This window comes from Jaculus jaculus, chromosome 6 (assembly GCF_020740685.1).
Source record: "Jaculus jaculus isolate mJacJac1 chromosome 6, mJacJac1.mat.Y.cur, whole genome shotgun sequence".
In the NCBI taxonomy this organism is placed as follows: Eukaryota; Metazoa; Chordata; class Mammalia; order Rodentia; family Dipodidae; genus Jaculus; species Jaculus jaculus.
The window spans coordinates 112,793,128-112,815,582 of NC_059107.1; the positions used below are offsets into that span (position 1 = coordinate 112,793,128).

Consider the following 22,455-nt stretch of genomic DNA (forward strand, 5'->3'; position numbering starts at 1 on the left):
TACATGCATCTGGAGTTCATTTATAGTGGCTGGAGACACTGGCATGCCTGTTCTCTCCCTCTTCTCTATCTCTCCTTACAAATAAATAAAGTATTTTAAAAATTATAAATCAAAGTTGAATGTCAGCTCATTCCTTTTTAAACATGTTGACAACTTCCATAGTTATATACAATAAACTGTAATTCACTCCCTCCCCCACTTCCCTCTTCATAAATCTACTCTATCATATCCCCTCCCCCTCTCAATGAGTCTCTCTCTTATTTTGATGTCATCATCTTTTTTTCCTAGTATGAAGGTCGGCTCCTTCCTTTAGTCCTAGCATTCTGGAGACTGAGGTAGGAGGATCTTTCAGTATGAGGCCAACCTGGGCTTCAAAGTGAGATCCAGGTCAGCCTGGACCAACATGAGACTTTGCCCCCCCCCCCCCATATATGTAGATGGATAATATAATCTATAAGATAAATTAAACATCACCCCCTTTAGTCCATTAATAGCATTTTATTAAAAGATATTTTATACCAGGTGTGGTGGTGTTTGCTTTTAATTCCAGCACTCAGGAGGCTCAAGTGGTAGGATTGCTGTGAGTTTGAGGCCAACCTGAGATTACATAGTGAATTCCAGGTCAGCCTGGGTTAAAGCAAAAAAGAAAGAAAGGAAAGACAGTGAAGGGGAGAGGGGAAGGAGAAAGGAAGGAAGGAAGGATTTTACTGGGGCTGAGAAGATAGCTCAGTATGAGGACTGAGTCCAGAGTCCCAGCACCAATGTTAAAAAGCTAGGAGTAGCATTGCAGGTTTGTTATCCCAGTGGGGGTGGGGTGGAGACAGGAGCATCCCTGGGGCTTGCTGGCCAGCCCATCTAGCCTAATTGGTGAGCTTCTGGTCATTGAGAGACTCTATTTCAAAGGGGGCAGACTGTTCCAGAGGATGCTACCTAAGGTTGAACCCTGGCTTTCTTCTGTACATATACTCTTCCATATACATGCATGAAAATAGTCTACCTAACAGATCCTTTAAACCTAATGACTGGGTCTCCCACTGCCATATTTGAGGAGACTTTACAGTCTTGAAACACTAGCAGTGTACTTGTCCAGTACAGTTGCTAAGTAAGATTTTGAATATTGACTCCACTATTTTTATTTATTTATTTATTTATTTTTGGTTTTTCGAGGTAGGGTCTCACTCTAGCCCAGGCTGACCTAGAATTAACTATGTAGTCTCAGGATGTCCTTGAACTCATGGTGATCCTTCTCCTTCTACCTCTCAAATGCTGGGATCAAAGGTGTGTGCCACCATGCCTGGCTGACTCCTTTATCTTTTAGATTTGTGACTTTCGACAAGCCTCTTATTCTTGATTATATCATGTGTAAAGGGAATAATAATAGGACTAAGAGAGTTTTAAGAGTTAAGTAATTGCTATAAAGTACACATTAAGGTACTCTGTTAGTTTTGATTTCTCCATTGTCTATTCAAATATAAGATAAAATTTGTTTCACAAAGTATTTTCCTTTAAAGGGAGGAAGTGACACATGACCTTGATTTTTATTGAGAATTTAAAGTCATAGCAGTTTAAAGCTGGGAGAACCCAGAAGTTCTTAAGACTAAAAATGTATCTTATTTCTGAGGGTATGTACTTTCCAATTTCCAGAACTTCTCAGGAAATGAAGTTAGGTGCTCAGATGTTTTTCTGCTATTTAAAAATTGGAGGTGGACTGGTAGTAACTATACATAGATTTGCATTGAGCATTAAGACTCTCCTGTTTATAATTTGTCTTCTGTGAAAAATTAAATTGAAACAATAAGAATTCTGAATATGTTTTTGAGATTTACTAAGAGGAAAATGTCTTGCAGTGGACAACAGATGAAGACTTAACGGAAGCAGTTCATTCTTTGGGGGTAAATGATATTTTGGAGATAAAATTTTTTGAAAACAGAGCAAATGGCCAATCAAAGGGGTAAGAATTTTGATTTTCATAATATAAGCTAATAACTTAAGTACAGTTTATTTTTTCCCTTAGGTTTAGTGCTAATTACATATGTGTAGAACACATGAATACATTAGAAGTGGGATCTGAGGCAAAGATTCATACTTACGTTTCAAAGACCTTAGCACACTGAAGCTAGTAAAGTTGAAGATGTGGATGGATGGCTTAACTTCTGAATATTCTCCTTGTAGTTGAAATTGCAAGATTTTTCCTGTGATAAAGGGAAGGGGAAGGCCTGGGCATGTAGCTCAGCAGTAGAACACTTGCCTAGCATGTTCAAGGCTCAGGATTTGATCCCCAGCACTACCACTTCAAATCAAAATCAAACAAAAAGATGGGGGAAGATGGGTAAAAAGGAGAATAATATAATGGAGCCTAGATGTTATTTTCCATACTAATTATTAAGCCATACAAGTGAGATCGGATCATTATGTCAATACGGGAAATTATAGAACACAGATATCCCAAAACAAGAATATGAAAATGCTACAGTCTTACCATTTGCAGGTGATTACATTTCAGGGAGTGGGTTTCCATGGTTTTTCCTTAAAAACAGTATCACAGGGTTGGAAAGATGGTTCAACGGTTAAGGTGCTTTCTTGCAATGCCTGATGGCTTAGGTTCAATTCCCCAGTACTCAAAGCCAGATGCACAAAGTGGCACATGCATCTAGAGTTTGTTTGCAGGGGCTAGAGGCCCTGGCATGCCCATTCTCTCTTTCTTTTTGAAACTTGAGGATAGCTTTATTGGAATTTGAACGGAAAACAACAGGGCAAGAAAACTGTAAAACCTGGTATCGCCGGGAGGAAGTTGGTAGATAAGAAAAGTATGCCTTTTGAGTTCTGATCCAGAAAGCAGGGGGGTTCCTCAGTGGAGGCTGGCAGATAGCTGCAAGGGATGGGTTCTTCAGAGAAAGAGTGAGAGTCCAGAATGGCAGGACAAGTGTGCTTAGGAGTTTGGCCAGTATCCAAACAAGAGATAGGGAGAACAGGAAAAGGTACAGTGTTTGCATTAGAACTCAGAAAAGCAAGTGGGCTTAGCACTGCAGAGATCTTCAAGCAATTGCATTGAAGAAGGGGATCAGGGGGGTGTAAGTGCATTGTGTCATTAAGGGAATAACTCCTTCCATCTCCTTAAGCATGCCTTTAGGTGTTTCAGCTTTCTGGAGGAGTGGTTGCCTGACCCAGGTGATTGACTGTGGATTAACTCTTAAGGGAGGAGACAGTAGTATGTCTTTATTTCTGTGTTGAGTCCTTTAGAATGGCTTGTCTCCACTCAGTGCCAGCTGTAGCACTCATTCTCTTCTTTTAAAAATTTTTTTGTGTTTTTGAGGTAGGGCCTCACTCTAGCCTGGGTTGACCTGGAATTCACTATGTAGTCTCAGGGTGGTCTATAATTTTTAGCAATCCTCCTATCTCCGTCCCCCAAGTGTTGGGATTAAAGGTATATGCCACCATGCCCAGCCTCGTATGATATTTTAGTCTTAAGAAGGGACGTTGGTGATGCTTCCCTTTCTTAAATTTGGTGTTGCCAGGGAAATCAGAGCTATGTCCACCACCAGTGGCCTCTAAGCTCTGGCTGTCTAGCTACTGGAGTTGAAATTCTAACGTCATTCAGAAGAAGGGCTTTGAGTCACTCTGGCTATTTCCATCTGCAACAGTGTAGAGGGGTTGAAGGTCTTCACTCTTGGCCAAGTTTGAGGCAGTGAAGGACAATGAGTTTTGGATTTATGGATAAATTATTAGATTATTATTACAAAGAGGTAATAATATGCTGCATATTATATTGTCTAGTTTTACACCAGCTTACACTAGGGATGTTTTCAAAATATGTGCAGAGTCTGACTACTTCTCCCACTTGTTCCAAACCACCATAATTTTTTACTTGAATTTTTATGGTAGACCCTGAACTGGATCTACTGGCACTCTAATCTGTAATCCTTATTCTACTTCAGTCAGGTGTTGTGGCTCATAACCTGTAATTCCAGCACTCAGGAAGAATGCCATGAATTTAAGGCCAGTTGGGGCCCTAAAACTTATAGAAAAAAAAAAATTTAAAAAGTTATGTTTCACCTAGAAGAAGTTTCCTCTATCCTGTCCTTTTCCCAAATGACCTTAATATGTTCTTGCACATATGTCACAGTCTTCCGGTGAATTCCTGCCTGCCTTACTTGATCAGGACCTTGGCCTACAAAGTGGCTTTGGCTCTGTTTTCCCACCAGTTCTGTATTACCATTCTCTTTTGGCCATGTTGCTTTCTTGTTTCTCAAATAAATCACTTGATTAAGACCTTTAGTCAGTCCTTCTTTTTCTCCTAGATTAAAGGATTATTTAAAAAGTGCACCACACTGTATAGAAATCAACATTCTCTCCCATAGTTCTACACATCTGGGAATATAGAAATATCACTGTCTGTGCCCCACATCTTTAAATTAACATTCTCAGGTCACAACAGTAAGTCTTCCCAAAGGGAACCTTCTGAAAAAACAAGCTATTTCCTCAGCTCATATTTCCCTCTTGTAGAATACACAACAATCTATCCAAGAAGTATATATTGGGGATTGAGGAAGGATCCAACAGCAAGCCCACAGTTGTTCAGAGCCATAAGATTAGATACAAGCACAAAGGAATATGTCAGCATACTGGCAAGAAATTGTGCAACAGCTTGGGAGTAACTTTTCATTCATTGTGAAAACCCCACATTCACTGTCCAGTGCATAGGTATTGACGAGGTAGGCCAGTGAGTTACAGAGTCACAAAGAAATGATACCATCTAGGAGGTGAAGAATTGGCCCTCTGGAATTAGTCTCAGGGTGGCCTCAAACTCATGGTGATCCTTCTACTTCTGCCTTCCAAGTGCTGGGATTAAAGAGCACTGGGATTAAAGGTTTGCACCACCACTCCCGTCTTGTTCCCCTTTTGTTTTGTTTTTTTGAGGTAGGGTTTCTCTCTAGTCCATGCTGACATGAAATTCAATATGTAGTCACAAGATGACCTTGAACTCACAGGTATCTACCTACCTCTGCCTCCTGAGTGCTGGGATTAAAGGCCTGTGCCACCACGCCTGGCTCCTTTATTCAATCTTGATTTACTTTTCTCTTAAATAGCCATAGGGTACACTCTTCATTCAGGTTGAATACTACTAAGAGTTCTCTTTCCTGCCGTCCTGTGCACAAGAGCAATCTTCTTATACCTGTGTCCTTCCTGTATTTTTTCTTTATTATATTTTATTTGTCTCCTCTCAGTAAATGGTAAATTCCATGAGAGCAGGGATATCTAAATTATATATAGTTTTCACTATTGTACCTATAGTCCTAGAATCACGCCTAGCATAATAGCTGGGGCCCAGTTAATAATTATTAAATGCATTAGGGGTTTTGGTTTTAATTAAAAAAAATTTTTTTTTTTTTTTGAGGTAGGGTCTCACTCTAGCTCAGGCAGACCTGGAATTCACTATGTACTCTCAAGGGTGGCCTTGAACTCATGGCACTCCTCCTACCTGTGCCTCCCGAGTGCTGGGATTAAAGGCGTGCACCACCACGCCCAGCTTGGGGTTTTGTTTTTCCTTAGTCATAAGTTTAAGACATGGTTTTGTATATATATATATACTTTTTTTAAATATATATATGTATATATATGTATACACATATATTATTTATGCACACATACATATGTACATGTTTGTGCAGAGAGTTTCCTGCTGTGTATTTAACCTTGGCCTGTACAAGTCTACCACTATGTTATATCCCAGCCCAAATCAAGTTTTTCTAAATGATGTGTTCCAAGATAATTCTATACCAAACAGCAGAAATTGTTGGCTAGAATAAGGGACCTAGGTAGGACTTTATTTAACATTAGAGAGAAAGGGGTTTTAAGTTCCTAAAAACCCTTTCCCCAGTAATGTAGGCTATCCTGTATTTGTACAATTGATGATCATTCAGGGTGGTCTGTCTTATATTGCCTTGTCTCATCTTCCCATCCCCTCCTCACTTGTTTCCATCTCCTGAGTATTGGGATTATAGGTACATACCATTATACCTGGGGGTGCTAGGGATCCAAACTCAGGCCTTCATTGTAGTCTGTACAGGAAACGCTTTACCTACTGAGCCATTTCTGCAGCCTCTCATTCAGGTTTGTTTTTGGCATAGTCTTCACTGTGTAGCCCTGGCTGACCCTTGAACTCACGGCAATCCTTTTACCTCAGTCTCTGGAATGCTGGGATTATAAGCATGAGCTACTGTTCTTGGCTTTCATTCAGGTTTTGTTTTTTTTTAAATTTTTATTTATTTATTTGAGAGCGACAGACACAGAGAGAAAGACAGAGGGAGAGAGAGAGAATGGGCGTGCCAGGGCTTCCAGCCTCTGCAAACGAACTCCAGACGCGTGCGCCCCCTTGTGCATCTGGCTAACGTGGGACCTGGGGAACCGAGCCTCGAACCAGGGTCCTTGGGCTTCGTAGGCAAGCGCTTAACCGCTAAGCCATCTCTCCAGCCCTCATTCAGGTTTTTGAAGTTTATTTTTCTTACTGAGTTAAAACTCACATTCCTGAATATTTACCCCTTTAAAGTATACCAGAGAGTGATGTTTTAGTATATTTACAAAGTTGAGAAGCCAGTGTAGCTTATTTCAGAACATTTCATCATCCCCCCCTTGTCCCCTACAAGAAACCTTGTGTTCATTAGCACTTACTCTCTGATCTTCCTTGCTCCCTTTGCTGAAAACTGCTCAACTTTCTACCTGTGGATTTGCCTATCTGGATATTTATTTCATGTAGATAAAATCATTATGCATGTTTGTGTGTGTGTGAGTTATTTTTCTTAGCTCAGTATTTTTACGGTTTATCCCCGAGGCAGGAATCAGCATTTCTTTTTATAGTTGAGTAATCCCCCCCCTTTTTTTTTTTTTGGTTTTTCGAGGTAGGGTCTCACTAGCCCAGGCTGACCTGAAATTTAGGTCTCAGGGTGGCCTTGAACTCACAGCGATCCTCCTACCTCTGCCTCCTGAGTACTGGGATTAAGGCCACACCCAGCTTAATATCCCTTTACATGGTTGTAGCACTAAAAAAAAAATACCATCATTAGCTGGTAGATGTTTGGGTGATTACTACTATTAGTTATTAAGGGAAATGGGAAATGTCCCTAAGGGTATTCATGTGCCCATTTAGGCATATACCTAGGAGTAAGATTAGTAGATCATATGGTAGGTAGGTTTAACATGTTGCTAGATTTCTTGCCATGGAGACTATGCCATTTTATATGGTCAATACCAATGTATAAAGGTAGCTTCTCAGTATCTTCACCATTTGTTAATAGCTTTTATACAGATTTACTAATTGCAACATTATTAATGCCTCCTCACTTTTCACTCCTATCCCTTAAACGTCTTTTAGATTTGCCCTTGTTGGTGTTGGATCTGAGGCATCTTCAAAAAAGTTAATGGATCTGTTGCCCAAAAGAGAACTTCATGGTCAGAATCCTGTTGTAACTCCATGCAATAAACAGTTCCTGAGTCAATTTGAAATGCAATCCAGGAAAAGTAAGCAATTACTCAGAGGCCTTTTCAAAAAAAAACAAAAAAACAAAACAAGATATGTTTTAACCATTGTTGCTAGCATTTGTTAGGGAAATCATCCCAGTATTTAGTTTATTGGATGAATTTGACTTAATCATTGATTATGATTGTGTGTCATTTTCTAGCAACTGCTCCCATTAAGTAAGTTTTACTCTAGATGTCACAACACAGTTCTGAAGTGCTGCCATTCTTGCCATTCCTTTAACCTTCAGATTGAATGGAAATGATATTGGTATGCGTTATGATGTGGGAGAGTCCACTGACAACCAGAAAATAGCTCATTGATTTTTCTGCTTGGCACCAAGACCTTTTATTACTTGGCAAAATGAATGTGGAAGAGATTTATCATTACAAACTAAGGAATGTTACGGAGATGAGAGGGATGATTGTGTACTTAATAGAAATTCAAGTGGTTGTTTTTCTCTTCATGTTTTAGCACTTGATTTAACTGAGGCCAGGCGTGGTGGTGCACGCTTTTAAATCACAGTACTTGGGAGACTGAGTACTTGGGAGACTGAGGTAGGAGGATTATTGTGAGGTTGAGGCCAGCCTGGACTAGAGTGAGACCCTGCATCAAAAAAACAAACAAACAAAAAAAGCAGAATGTTGGGTGTGGTGGTGCACGCCTTTAATGTCAGAGGTAGAAGTAGGATGGTCATAAGCTCAAGGCCACCCTGAGACTACATATAGTTCCAGGTCAGCCTGGTCTAGAGTGAAACTACCAAAAACAACAACAAAAATCCAGAAAAACTTAAGAATATAATACAAAAGTTCAATGATGTGTACCACTGAAAGTAAGATTTCTGTTGAAGAATTTTGGTCTTGGTTGCTGCAGAATGCCGGTATTTTGAAAGTAACTCATTTATTTACTCAGTAGAAATATGTTTAATCCTGGATATTTCACGCTACAAAAGAATATTTTAGTAAATGTGTATATTTTTCTAGCCAGTGCTTCAAGTAGCTTGCACAGGCCCAAGGCCACCTGCAAGTTAATTGTAGTATCAATGACGCTTTGAGATAAATAACAGAGGTTACATTTCAGAGAATGGTTTAATGAGTGCTATTTATGAGTGTTTGGATGTTTGCAGCTACACAATCAGGACAGATGTCTGGGGAAGGGAAAGCTGGTCCTCCAGGAGGCAGTTCACGTGCAGCATTCCCACAAGGTGGTAGAGGACGGGGCCGTTTTCCAGGGGCTGTTCCTGGTGGGGACAGATTTCCTGGGCCAGCAGGACCAGGAGGGCCACCTCCACCTTTTCCAGGTAAAACTTTTCTCAAGTTAGCATGAATAAAATGTGTCTACCTAATGCCTCTTTTCCTTTTCTCTCTTTTTCAAGTAATGCATTATTAATGTGACTTACTCTCCTTGTTATGCTATTTTTGGAATCCAGGAAATTTGATCAAGCATCTTGTTAAAGGAACTCGGCCTTTGTTCCTGGAAACTAGGATTCCATGGCATATGGGGCACAGCATAGAGGAAATACCCATTTTTGGCCTAAAAGGTCTTTATTTTTCTCCAAACTTGCTTGACTTATATATAGAATATTTACATCCGTCTTATTTTCTTACCTCTTAAAAATCCTTTCAAGAACATTTTTCCTTGTTTCACTTTCTAGCTTGGCATCAGAGTAGAATATAAGGTGGGTGATTTCACTGTAAGAAGTGTGTGTATGCAAAAGATGGAAAATATCTCTAGGATTTATAATCTTTTTTACTAGTTTTTATTTCAGTAATTTTTCTTAAAGCATAAAATGATATAGTTAAGTTTCTAAGGATGTCCTTGACCTTCGTAGGTTTTAGTAAAGCATTTACCATGTGGGTTTCATTTAAAGAGAAAGAATCTTGGTCTTTAAGTTCTGCTTTAAAAGTATAACCTTGGCATATAACATCTAAATATTGAAGTGTTTTTCTCTGTCCTTTATTCTATAGCTGGACAAACTCCACCACGTCCACCCTTAGGTCCTCCAGGCCCACCTGGCCCACCAGGTCCTCCACCTCCTGGCCAGGTTCTGCCTCCTCCTCTGGCGGGACCTCCAAATCGTGGAGATCGCCCTCCACCACCAGTTCTTTTTCCTGGACAACCTTTCGGGCAACCTCCATTGGGTCCACTTCCTCCTGGGCCTCCACCTCCAGTTCCAGGCTACGGCCCCCCTCCTGGTCCTCCACCTCCTCAACAGGGACCACCTCCACCTCCAGGTCCCTTTCCACCTCGCCCTCCTGGTCCACTTGGGCCACCCCTTACACTTGCTCCTCCTCCGCATCTTCCGGGACCACCGCCAGGTGCCCCACCACCAGCTCCACATGTGAATCCAGCTTTCTTTCCTCCACCAACTAACAGTGGCATGCCTACATCTGATAGCCGAGGTCCACCACCAACAGACCCATATGGCAGACCACCACCTTATGATAGGGGTGACTATGGCCCCCCTGGGAGGTAAGTTAGTATGTATCAGTGCAAATATTTGGTCAGTAAAAGAACTGAGATCTGTTACTGTAGAGTATGTAAATACATAATTTCTGCCCTGCACTTTCTAAGCTACTATTTTATTTTAGCTAAAAGACTGATAAAAAAGCATTTTGCTGTTGTGTGGAAAATACTTTCTGTTAAGTCAGAAACTGTTAGTATGGGGCTGGAGAGATGGCTTAGTTGTTAAGGCACTTGCCTATGAAGCTTAAGGACCCAGGTTCAATTCCCCAGTACCCATGTAAGCCAGATGCACAAGGTGGCGCATGCATATGGAGTTTGTTTGCAGTGGCTAGAGGCCCTGGCATGTCCATTCTCTCTCTCTTAATCTCTCTGCCTCTATCTCTCTCAAATAAATATTTAAAAGAAAAACTGCTAATATGGATTCCTCTGCATTGTTTACTAACTTAGAATATTTGTTGCTTTATTTTTCTTTTTAGGGAAATGGATACTGCAAGAACACCACTGAGTGAGGCTGAGTTTGAAGAAATCATGAATAGAAACAGGGCAATCTCAAGCAGTGCTATTTCGAGAGCTGTGTCTGATGCCAGTGCTGGTTAGTGCATTTATTTCAGTATTAATTTTTATTTATATTGTTGAGATGCACCAAGTGGCACATGCATCTAGAGATTGTTCATAGTGGCAGGGGACCTGGTGCACCTCTTTGTCTTTGTTTCTCAGATAAATAAAGATCATTTTTAAAAGATAGGTCTTGGGCTGGAGAGATGGCTTAGTGGGTAAGGCCTTTGCCTGCAAAGCCAAAGGACCCAGGTTCAGTTCCTCAGTACCCATGTAAAGCCAGATGTGCAAGGTGATACAAATGTCTGGAGTTCATTTGCAGTGGTTAGAGGGCCTGGAGTGCCGATTCCTTCTGTGTGCGCACCTTTCTCTCTGCACACACACACACACACACACACACACACACACACATATCAAATAAATAAAATATTTAAAAAATATGTTTTCAGGCTGGAGAGATGGCTTAGTGTTTAAACGCTTGTCTGTGAAGCCTAAGGACCCTGGATCGAGGCTCGATTCCCCAGGACCCAAGTTAGTCAGATGCACAGGGGGCGCATGCGTCTAGAGTTCATTTGCAGTGGCTGGAAGCCCTGGCATGCCCATTCTCTGTCTCTGCCTCCTCTCTGTCACTCTCAAATAAATAAATAAAAATTAAAAAGTTAAAAAAAACAGGTTTTCTGCATATAATCTTTTTTTTTTTTTTTTAAGTGGGATAAAGATATTTTTGTATTTGAGAGAGTGGAGAGGGAAAGAGAGAATGGGCATGCCAGGTCCTCCTGCAACTGCAAAGGAACTCTAGACACATGCAGCACAACTTTATGCATCTAACATCATGTGGGTGCTGAGGAATCGAGCTTGGGAGGCAGGCTTTGCAAGCATGTTTTAACTACAGAGCCATCTCTCCAGCCCTTTTGTTTGAATTTTTGAGGCATGGTTTCTAACCCAGGCTGACCGAGTATTTATTCTGTAGTCCAGGCTGGCCTTAAACTCAATGGTAATTCTCTTACCACAGCCTTGTGAATGCTGAGATTAAAGATATGTGCTATCACTTCTGGCTTCCATATAATTTTTATATTCCTAAGTCATTGCCTGTCATTTATATAAAGTTCACTGGAGGAAATTATATGTCAGTGTAGTAGAAAAGATCACCAATGTTATTAGATTTATTATATGTAAATGCTAACCTCAATATTTAATGACTCAGAGGTCTTAAAGTAGCTAATTTATTCCCATTTATGCAAAATGATAACTGTTCTTTCCACAGAGTTATAAAGAATTACGTTAACTTCATGAACATGAGAACCTTTCTGTAGATTTTGAAGCACTATAAAAAGACATATTTTTATTTCTGCAAAATGCCTTGTCATTCTTCCCAAGTAACTTCATGGTATTTTGAAAACAAAATTTGATGAACAACCCTTTTCTTTCTCCTACAGGTGATTATGGGAGTGCTATTGAGACATTGGTAACAGCAATTTCTTTAATTAAACAATCCAAAGTATCTGCTGATGATCGTTGCAAAGTTCTTATTAGCTCTTTGCAAGATTGCCTTCATGGGATCGAGTCCAAGTCATATGGCTCTGGATCGAGGTACAACTTTCCTGTCTCGTGTGTTTAAAACTACTAGTTAGCAAAAAGAGACTAGAACATGTAACTTTAAAATAGGACTTTAATTTTACTTAAGATTTTGAATAAATTTTTAAAAAATATTTTATTTTTACTTATTTATTTGAGAGAGAAATAAGAGAGATAATGAGCACTCCAGGGCCTCCAGCCACTGTAAACAAACTCCAGATGCATGTGCCACCTTGTGCATCTGGTTTATGTGGGTCCTGGGGAATTGAACCTTAGTCTTTTGGCTTGGCAGACAAGAGCCTTAACCGCTAAGCCATCTCTCCAGCCCTGCCTAAAATTTTTTTAAGCATTAAAATACATTGACCTCCTCCCTCGTATATGTTCCAGTAGTCTAGTAAATAAGTGAAACCCCTGATTAAATTGAACTACATAATTGCAAAAAGTATCTCTTTATTCATTAAGCACTATGTTTTCTGAAATTTAGGATGTGATGGCAAAACTAGCCAAGTTTCTTTTTCCTTTACAATTTTATGGATGCTCACTGTTAATCTACTAAGTTCAGCATATGACTTACTCTCAAGTTAAGAACTTCCCATCTTTTTATTTAAAGAAACCATATCCAAATTGCCTGCCAGTATTACCATTCTTGCCCTTTGGACCATTATTAAGTAAAATAAGGGTTAAGCACTGCTGTACCATGATAATTAACCTGATAAACTGAGATAGCTACTGAATGAATGTCATGTGTACATATTAGGACATACATAGTGCAGATATAACTAGAGAAATGAGTGATGTAACATGTTTATCACTAATCATAATGGCATGCAATTTAAAGCTTAAAAGGCTTTATTTCTGGACCTTTCTATTTAATATTTTCAAACTAGTTGGCTTTTGGGTGGTAAATGAGACAACTGATAAGAGTAAGAATGTTGTATTATGTCATACTTTTAAGCTATACAGTTAATGGAGAGCATTAATCCAGTAATTTCTTTTAGAAGACGTGAACGTTCAAGAGAAAGGGACCATAGTAGATCACGAGAAAAGAGTCGTCGTCATAAATCCCGAAGTAGAGATCGCCATGATGATTATTATAGAGAGAGAAGCAGAGAACGAGAGCGACACCGGGACCGGGACCGAGACCGAGACCGGGAACGTGACCGAGAGCGAGAGTACCGTCATCGTTAGAAGGTGGGTATTTCTTGTTCTTATTATATTTAGTGTGTGTACTTTTAACAGTAATTATAACTCTGAGGCTGTTGTTTATACAGTATATATACCTACATTTCATAATGGTCTCCATACTTGTTCTGGAAACAACTGAAGCAACAGGTAAGCATCACAGGTAAAAATTTTGATCTATTTTCCTTAAATATTGTATTGCTGAATTACTGTTTTATTTTTCTTATGCTTAATGGTCTTAAAGCAAGTAAAATAATCAAGAGGACTCATTGTGTACTTCTAAAATCTACAAATTGGGATTCTTGTAATCACATTGTTTGCATGTGATTTAAGATAATTAAGTATAAAATATAGGCAATTATTTTAGATATGAACATTATATGCTTGGATTTTTAAAATAGTGTGTCTATCTTTCCTTGAACTAACTTCATTTGTCCCTAAATCTTATTAATAAAATCTAGTACTAATTTATAATACAAAGGGATGTTTTTCTCAGGATTGAACAAAGTTTTTTTTTTTCTTTTTAGAAAAAAATAATTTTCTTGCATCCTTTTATTTTTTTTAAAGAAAAGGAACATCATCTTTTAATTCACAAAGATGTAAAAGTTAGCCAAAATGGGTTCAGGACACATGTAAAAATTTTGAATTATATCAAACCATATACCCCAAGCTAGAAATACCTTGAAATAATTTTCTTTGTTTCATTCATAAACCATAATCATTGTCTTTTTTCTGTATTGAAAATTTTTCTTGTGTACATTTCTCATAAAATAGGATGAGTTGTCTGTTTATGCTTCATTTTTACATGTAAATTTATTTTTATATTTGTGAACAGCATTTACTTGTGAAGACTTGGGTAAGGGCACTGTGAAGTTTATCATGTGACGCAGGTTATTCTGTAAGCATTTTTTATGTGTTGGTGGCATATCCAAATTCATTTATGCCTAACTCCTTTCTAGGTAAAAACTTTGCAGTTATTTTCAGTAATCACACAAATTTCACAGGAAATTGTTAATATCAAATTGTAATGAGCTTTATCAGAGTGTACCAATGTGGCAGAGCAGCATTTTCCCTAGCCATAACAGAAACACTCACACACAAGATGCAATTTGAATAAGATAAAGTTGTCTTATTTTCATGGAATGCAATTCAGTTATACGATTTACAGTACATAGGGGCTTTTTGCTGTAAGAGGGCCCATTTTAATGCCTAGTTTTCTTTTTGTTGTTTGTTTTGGTTTGGTTTGATTTGGTTTCTGATATAGGGTCTTGCTCTAACCCAGACTGACTTGGAATTCACTGTGTAGTTTTGGGCTGATTTCGAATTCACAGCCATCCTCCCTCCTCTCCTGTCCCTGTTGTGCGGGGATTAATGGCTTGCGCCACCATACCTGCCTAGCTTTGCATTTTGAAAATGCAGCTTCTTTATCAGAACTACTTTTTATATCATTTTCCATGCATTGAAATTTAAGTTGTTCTCTTAATGAGGCAAAACATCTTTCACTTTCAAAAGTAAAATTACTGAATTGGTCCTGTTTGGATATAAAAATTGAATGTTATGTAAGTCTAAATGATTTTTTTTTTTTTTTTTTTGCTTTGGTTTGGTTTTTTTGAGTTAGGGTCTCAGTCTAGTTCAAGCTGACATGGAACATTCACATTGTAGACTCTGGGTAGCCTAGAACTCATGGTACTTATACCTCTGCCTCCCAAGTACTGGGATTAAAGGCATGTGCCATCACTCTGGCTAAATGAGTTTAAATGTATGTTTATTTAAGAGAGAGGCAGATAGAGAGAATGGACACGTTAGGGCTTCTAGCCCCAGCAGACAAACTCCAGACGCACATACCACCTTGTGCATCTGGCTTATGTGGGTACTGGAGAAATGAACCTGGGTCCTCAGACTTCACAGGCAAATGCCTTAACTGTTAAGCCATTTCTTCAGTCCTTATTTACTTATTATTCTCTTGAGGTCACTAGTCCCAGGCTGGCCTTGAAACTTACTGATCCTCCTACTTTTGCCTCTCAAGTGTTGGGATTAAAGGCATGAACGAACCATTATGCCTGACATTTTTTATTTTTTGGGTTTCTATTTTTTTTATTTGAGATAGGTTCTTACTGTAGCCCAGGATAACCTGGAATTCACTTATGTAAACATTAAATTCAATTTTTTTAAACCATCTTTTAATTAAAAAATTTTTAGAACATTTGGTCCCTTGAGATGTGCTTTTGAGGTCCTTACTTGAAATGCTTACTTGGTCATTGGGTTTGTAGAAATATGCAGGTTCTATAAGTTGCATATATTGTTTTATAAATAGGCTGATAGTTGCTGAAGATAAGATAATGAAAGTTGGATGTATTTTCAGTCATCTCCAAAATTGGGTGTTTGGGGCCTCTAAACCAATTCATACCCAAAGTTTAGTAGTAAGTTTTTTCATGGGTCTTAGTAGAATTGGCCCAATCCACCAAGTACATTCCAATAAGGAGATACTTAAATATATCATGACTTCAGTTTCATTACGTTCAAACATTAACTATGAATTCCTAATGCACAGTTGTTGACATTTTTCTTAACCATTGATGTACCATGCCAAAATTCCCATGTTTTGTTTGTACATGAACCAGAATTGAATTGTAATACTGTTTTGTGCTTTCATCCAAGCAAAATTTTACCATAAGCCTTTCCAGTGCAAAATGCGTTTACCCTGGGTTATTGTACCTTTGCTCTATACCAAATGGTATTGTCAAAGTAGACATGAATAAATGGGTATAGGGGGACTAGGAGTAAATAAATTAAAGTAAAAGCTTTTCTAAACAAAATACTGCAAATTTCATTCCATCATAAGGTCTGCTGTTGACCTCTTTAGAAGTTTTAAAATATGAGTCCTTTTGAGCTTTCATGTAAAGTTTAGCTGGAATAAGTTGCATAAGAATGACTTGAAAGCCAAAGTAATGTTAGCAGTAAGTCCATTTAAGTTGATAATGTTACATACTACTAAAGTGATGATGAATGGGTCAAAAGGGTAGGTTCTTAATTTAACTGGTAACTTGATGTTGACAAGCTGTTAATGTCTGTCCCATCTTAATTTTTTTGTGTGTGTTTGAACTGTTGGGTAATGTTAATTGCATTCTCATTTTAAAAATGTATTTTCCTAAAAGCATTTAGTATTCAAGTTCAAGTATATAATTAATACTCCAAAGAGAAAATATCAACATTGTAAATTTCACTGTGTAAATGCATTGTGTTTCATATTCTGTAATTTTTGCTTCTATTCTCAGACCACTCTGAGCAAAATCAAAATGATTTAAGGTTGTGTACTTCTCAGAGAAATCATGCTTATGTAGTTGAGCTATTTTTCTTTTAGGTTGTGTCCTTTTTACCACTGGTTTAGAACAGCCCGACTCAGCAGATTTCTCTTAACAGTTCAGTTTTTATGCACTGAAGAGTAATAAAAGCAAATTATTTTTCTACATGCTCTTTATTCAGACTTCTCATCCCTGATTTATGAGATTTAACTAACATGTTCTCAAATCATTAACCATTTCTTTGATAAGTACTGTACATGGGGGTCTGGATTACATAACTGATTATTTCTGGCATAAACATTATCTTGGATGGATTAAGGATGCTTTGTGTTGCTTATTGTATATAGCTCTGCATTAACTGGGGGAAAACAAAAGCCAAAAGAGTAAAAACTTTCATATATTAAAGATGTTTCATCTCCTTAAGAGTGTTACATTGAGGCTTTGTGAAATTAAATTCTCTTGATTACATGGTGGATAAGTGACTACTGCAAGATTTAAAAATTATTTCCATAATTGTTAGGCTGTTTGAAATCTGTCTACTATTTCCCAGTGACATGCTGCCTGTGTCCTCCCATAGATCTTGTCTTGCTTCATCTTGATAAGAGAGTAGGAAATGACCCCTTGAATGTATATATAGTGTGTTTTGCTCACTGTGGTTTAAGAATGTAGTTCTGTTTATAAATGATTGAGTCATACTGCTCTCCCACCTTCATCCCAGTGTGAAGTTTACTACCATTGTTTAGCTGTAAATTGGATTGTTTAAAATAAATAATGTTTTGGAAATATTCAGTTAGCACTGTTTAAAGGAAAGGGTACCATTGATGTTAGTCAGAGTTCCATTTGCATTCTGTTCTAGCAAATCTTGACAGTAGATTCTAAGTAACAAACAACAGCTTATTTTGAAATTTCCATTGTTTGGTGAATCTTTTTGGGGAAAAGTTTATTTTTCCTTCTGATAGATTATTTCTAGTATAGTCAGTTATTTAGAACAGCAGTTATGTGTTCTATAGAATAACAAAATGCATTAGTTGAAATGAGGTAAGTACAATGTTCAGAAATAACAAGTTGAAAACACATTTTAATAGTGGGGAACTTTGTAAACATCTACTATAAACAATTGTTTTTATGTAATACGGTCTAGTCAGTATGAGAAGAAATTTTTATCTTAAAAAGTTAATATATTTATATACTTTTTGCCTACCTCATCTCCATTCCTGTCATTAAGGAGACAATTTTAAGCATAGAAGGGTAAAAACAGAGCATCTCTAAAATCCTTGACATTCAGCACCTTACTATGAAAACACACCTGTAATAACCAGTACTGAGGCCGGGGCAGGAGTACTGTGCAGGTTCAAGACCAGCCTGGCCTAGCATAAGGAGTTTTAAGTTGGCCAGAGTTGCATGGTAACCTCATTTCAAAAGATAAAAAGAAATACTAAAAATATAAAAATCTATTAAAGGAATTCTATCAAATATTCAAATAAAGTGCTTGCCTAGCAAACATGAGGACCTGAGGTGGTCCCCAGTAGCCACATGTAAAGCTGAGCAAGGCTCATCATGTAATCCCAGCCCCTGGGAGATGGAGACAGGATCTCTAGGGCTTCTTGGCCAGCCAGTCTGGTGACCTTGGTCCTTGAGAGACCTTCATCTCAGAGGAGCTGAGGTGGATAGTACTCTTGAGGAATGACATCTGAGAGTGTTCGCTGGCCTATTAGATGAACATGAACACTTACACACATGCACACAGTAGCATCATCAGAAATACTAGTGCTAACCAACTTGCCTAGATAATAGAAAAGCACTCAAGTTGAGTTGTTAATCTGGTTTGATCTTAACATCTGAAAATGTAGGTACTTCTGTATTGCAATTTTACTTATTGATTTAGTTTGCAGACTTTAAAAGCTATAGGTTTCAGTGTCTTAATTCATTTTAATAATTGTTTATATAGGCTCATTTTATAACTGAGAGCTAAATCAAGTATTGTGCGTTTGACATTACAGGTTTGATGAAATGCTATTCTAAAAACGTGGGCATTGATGTATTTGTTACTTTTTAGCTGCTTTTTTATATCTTTGTTGATGTAGACTACTTAAGACATTTGAGACTAATGGAATTGGATTACTGGAAATGAGTTGTATTGCCTTCAGATTTGCTTCCATTTGAGATTGTAAAATTTGTACTTCTAGATGGTTAAATGTAAAGTGTTTAGAAATAGAAATATAAACTAGACTGTCCCCTAAATTTTATGTTTGTATAATAAAAAATTGAGATTAATCCATTAGTAAAGACTTATCTAAAAAGTATAATCAAACAAAAGCTAAGTACATTGTCTTAGATAAGGGTATATATTGTAAATTCACAAAGTAGAATACATGGTAGTAAAATTCTTTATTGAAGTGATAATGACATAAAATTGGAATATGTCATGTGTTTGGAAAATTTGAATATTTTTGTTTGGCTCGCTATGATTTAAATTTTTTCCCTCTCACTGGCATACCATTCATATCTTTCAACACAACAAAGAATATGGGGAGATAGCATTCTTTTACAGAAAGTTTTATGAATTTCCCAGTGATGTTAGAGCATGGGCCTTGTTTTTCTCTGGTGTATTATTAAAGTACACTGTAGAGCTAGAGGTATAGTTAGCCCTCTGTCATGGGTTTAGGGTGGACACCCAGCACTCCCCACCCCACCCTAGAGAATTGTGAGTGGTAAAAATAAAACATTTGAAATCTGACATAGATTCTTTTCTGTTAAATCCACTAAGTAAGCCATATCAGCATTTCATAAGATGAAAGTACAACTACCTCTTGAACAAATAGATGGGCACAAAGAAACTCTAAGAGAAGGAACATGGGCTGGAGAGATGGCTCAGTGGTTAGGGCACTTGCCTGTGAAGCCTAAGGACCTGGGTTCTAATCCCTAGCACCTATGCACGCAGGTGTGCATGCATCTGGAATTCGTTTGCAGTGGCTGGGGTCCTTGGTGTGCCCATTCTCTTTCTGCCTTCTCACTCACTGAAGTAAATAAACAAAGACTTAGAGAAAGAACATTATTATTCCTCTGTTTTTCTCTTTGCACTTTTAAGATTTAAAGTTTATTGCTAGCAAGTGTAAATGTGTACATTTACTGATATAAAGATACTTCCAGGCTAGTTAGAATAAAAAGGACATAAAATTAAGTTATGACAGACATTACTCTTAATCATAGCAATAAATCTCTCCCCCCAAAAGACATTTTGAGAGCTGGGCGTGGTGGCGCATGTCTTTAATCCCAGCATTTGGGAGGCTGAGGTAGAAGGATCACTGAGTTAAAGGCTAGCTTGAGGCTACATAATGAATCCCAGGTCTGCTTGGGCTAGACCAAGACCCTACCTTGAAAACAAAACAAGCTGGGCATGGTAGCACATGCCTTTAGTCCTAGCACTCAGGAGGCAGAGGTGGAGGATAGCTGTGAGTCCCAGGCTACCCTGAGACTTCATAGTGAATTCCAGGTCAGTCAGAACTAGAGTGAGACCCTACCTTGAAAAACAAACAACAACAATAACAACAACAAAATAGGGCTGAGGAGATGGCTAAGCAGTTAACAACCTGCCTGCATTTAATTTCCCAGTACTCATGTAAAGCCAGATGTACAAAGTGGTGCACGTACCTGGAATTTCTTTACAGTGTGGCTGGAGGTCCTGGTGTACCTATATACTTACTCGCTCTCTAAAATAAGTAAATTAAAGTACTTTTTAAATAAAAGATATGTATTACTTTGTGGTACTGAGGTTTTTGAACCCAGAGCTTTCTGCAAGCTAGGCAAGCACCCTACCACTGAGCTATACCCCAGAACAAAAAATTTCTTAAAATTGATTTTTTAGCAGAATATCATCAAATATAGTCCCCTTTTGACTCTTATTAAGATACCTTCTTGGAATGTATATTTTAAATATTTGGTATTTCAGCGATCATTTATTCAAGTTAAATGTTTCTTTTGTGGGTCTTTACCTGAAGTTTACCTATACATGTATTCTTGAGATTTCAGTTTATCAACTATATTGTTTCCTTCTCCCTGACGTGAATTTTCAATATAGAGTCCCAGCTAGTTTATTCTGATTAACTTATTCGTTAGATACTTTGACATAGGTGTAACAGAGAAAGCAATGTCTCAAATTTGTATTGTGTTTAAAGATTTGTACATGGATGTCAATAAATGTCCATACTGTAGTATAAATTTATAAATTTTGTAACATGGAGCACTATTTGACTTATCATAATTGCTAAAGTTCATGTATGCTGTCAAATACAGTTAATTTGTAAATCTCATGGCATTTTATATTCAGTTCAGCATTTACTTGTTAATTGGATTAATATAGAATTGATAATGTGGGTGAATGAAAAAAATCTACATTTGCATCATCCAAGCATTTTCCATTTATTTTGTAGTGTGACTATTTTAGAAAATGATTTATGACTGTTGCTATCATCACGGAAACAGTAGCTGCTGTATATTTGTGTTTTAGTCACTGAATATCTTTCTTAATTGGCTTCTATTGCCAGTATAACAGGCTTCATGGGACAATTACTAAATTTCAAGAACAATAACATCTAACAAGAATGAAATCAAAATGTCTCACCTTGAATAGTTGTAACTTGGGAGCATTTCTCCGTCACACAAGCGGCTACTGTTTCAGTTACTTCTTATTTTGTGTTAGAATACCTAGCCGTGAAGTAGATGCACGACTTGTGTATGTATAGTTAAGCCAGCATTTTTCTGTGTATTCTGGGGAATAGCAAAATCTACATCACAAATTTTGACACATTACAGCTGAAGGAAGAGGAACAGCTTGCAAGACAAAACAGTCTTCATGGGGGAAATGACGCTTGTCCAGCAGTTTGCTTCTTGTGAATGAACTGAGCCTGTAAGGATTCATGGATTATCTGAACAGGAATAGATCTGAATAAAGCAAATCTGCATACATGGTAACCAGTAGCTCTACTTTTATTTTTTTTTTATGTTGCTTAACTGTTTTATTTGGAGGAAAACTGTGTGATTTAAAAAGTTAATAGCTTTTGCAACTTTATTACTGGTTAAATACATTTGGCTATTATAATGTGCAAGCAGTTGGACAAAAACATCAAGTAAATGCTTGTTTTTATAGTAGTTTGTTCTTGTTAAAACTGTTCATATGATAATGTCTGTAAACAGCACCACTTTGATTACATAGATGTAGTGTTGTAATAAACTGTTTAATGGGGCTGATGTGTAAAGCTGTTCAAGTTATTTGATGTTTACACCTCAGGGAAAGTCTTGTGTTCAGCAATATCTAAAGATAATGTTACTATGACAACATTTTTACTGTCCTTTAAAAAAGCATTGCAATAGTGTATTTGGATATGCATCCATCTAACCTTGCGTTCAGTGAATTAAACATGACTAGCTAAGTGTCTATTGCCCTTGATTTTGATATTAGAATAGGTGAATATATAGATTATTTAATATTTCTATATTCTGCTTTTATAGCTGTTTTTACCTAGTTAGCTTGTGACTTTGCAGAATGGTATGTAAACTTGTACAAACAGAAATTTGACAAACATAGCAATCCAGTCAATGTGTTAGGGATTAAAAAGGTTGAGGTTGTAACATTTCAGTAACAACTCATGTATTAGCTACAGTGGTCTAGCTTAATTACAACACAGATACACTGAGAAACACTTCATTGTGAACTATTTCAGAGAGATTTTGATAACTGACTTGATGCTATATTAATTTGCTGTTTCTTACTGATGGTGCTTATGGTTTAATTTTTGAAGGCATAGGCATTGTACATAACAGCCACATAGCAGGCAAACATGAGTAAAAGAGCCCGAGTGCTAT

The 22,455-nt window shown here is 37.6% G+C and overlaps 1 protein-coding gene across 4 annotated transcripts in view; it reads left to right on the forward strand.

Annotated features, from left to right (window-relative positions):
• Cpsf6 (cleavage and polyadenylation specific factor 6) overlaps window positions 1–22,029 on the forward strand; it is a 34,427-nt gene extending 12,398 nt beyond the window's left edge. Inside the window, exons 3-11 of one of the 4 annotated variants that reach the window (XM_045151760.1) lie at window positions 1,848–1,951; window positions 7,370–7,515; window positions 8,640–8,813; window positions 8,943–9,053; window positions 9,481–9,985; window positions 10,456–10,571; window positions 11,971–12,124; window positions 13,108–13,300; window positions 21,406–22,029. In XM_045151760.1, coding sequence (XP_045007695.1) covers window positions 1,848–1,951; window positions 7,370–7,515; window positions 8,640–8,813; window positions 8,943–9,053; window positions 9,481–9,985; window positions 10,456–10,571; window positions 11,971–12,124; window positions 13,108–13,297 — 1,500 coding nt within the window. In that variant the 3' untranslated portion in view covers window positions 13,298–13,300; window positions 21,406–22,029. The remainder of the gene's footprint in view (window positions 1–1,847; window positions 1,952–7,369; window positions 7,516–8,639; window positions 8,814–8,942; window positions 9,054–9,480; window positions 9,986–10,455; window positions 10,572–11,970; window positions 12,125–13,107; window positions 13,301–21,405) is intronic. The other 3 variants (XM_045151761.1, XM_045151762.1, XM_045151763.1) reach the window with 3 other exon arrangements.
• The last annotated feature ends 426 nt before the right edge of the window (window positions 22,030–22,455 follow it).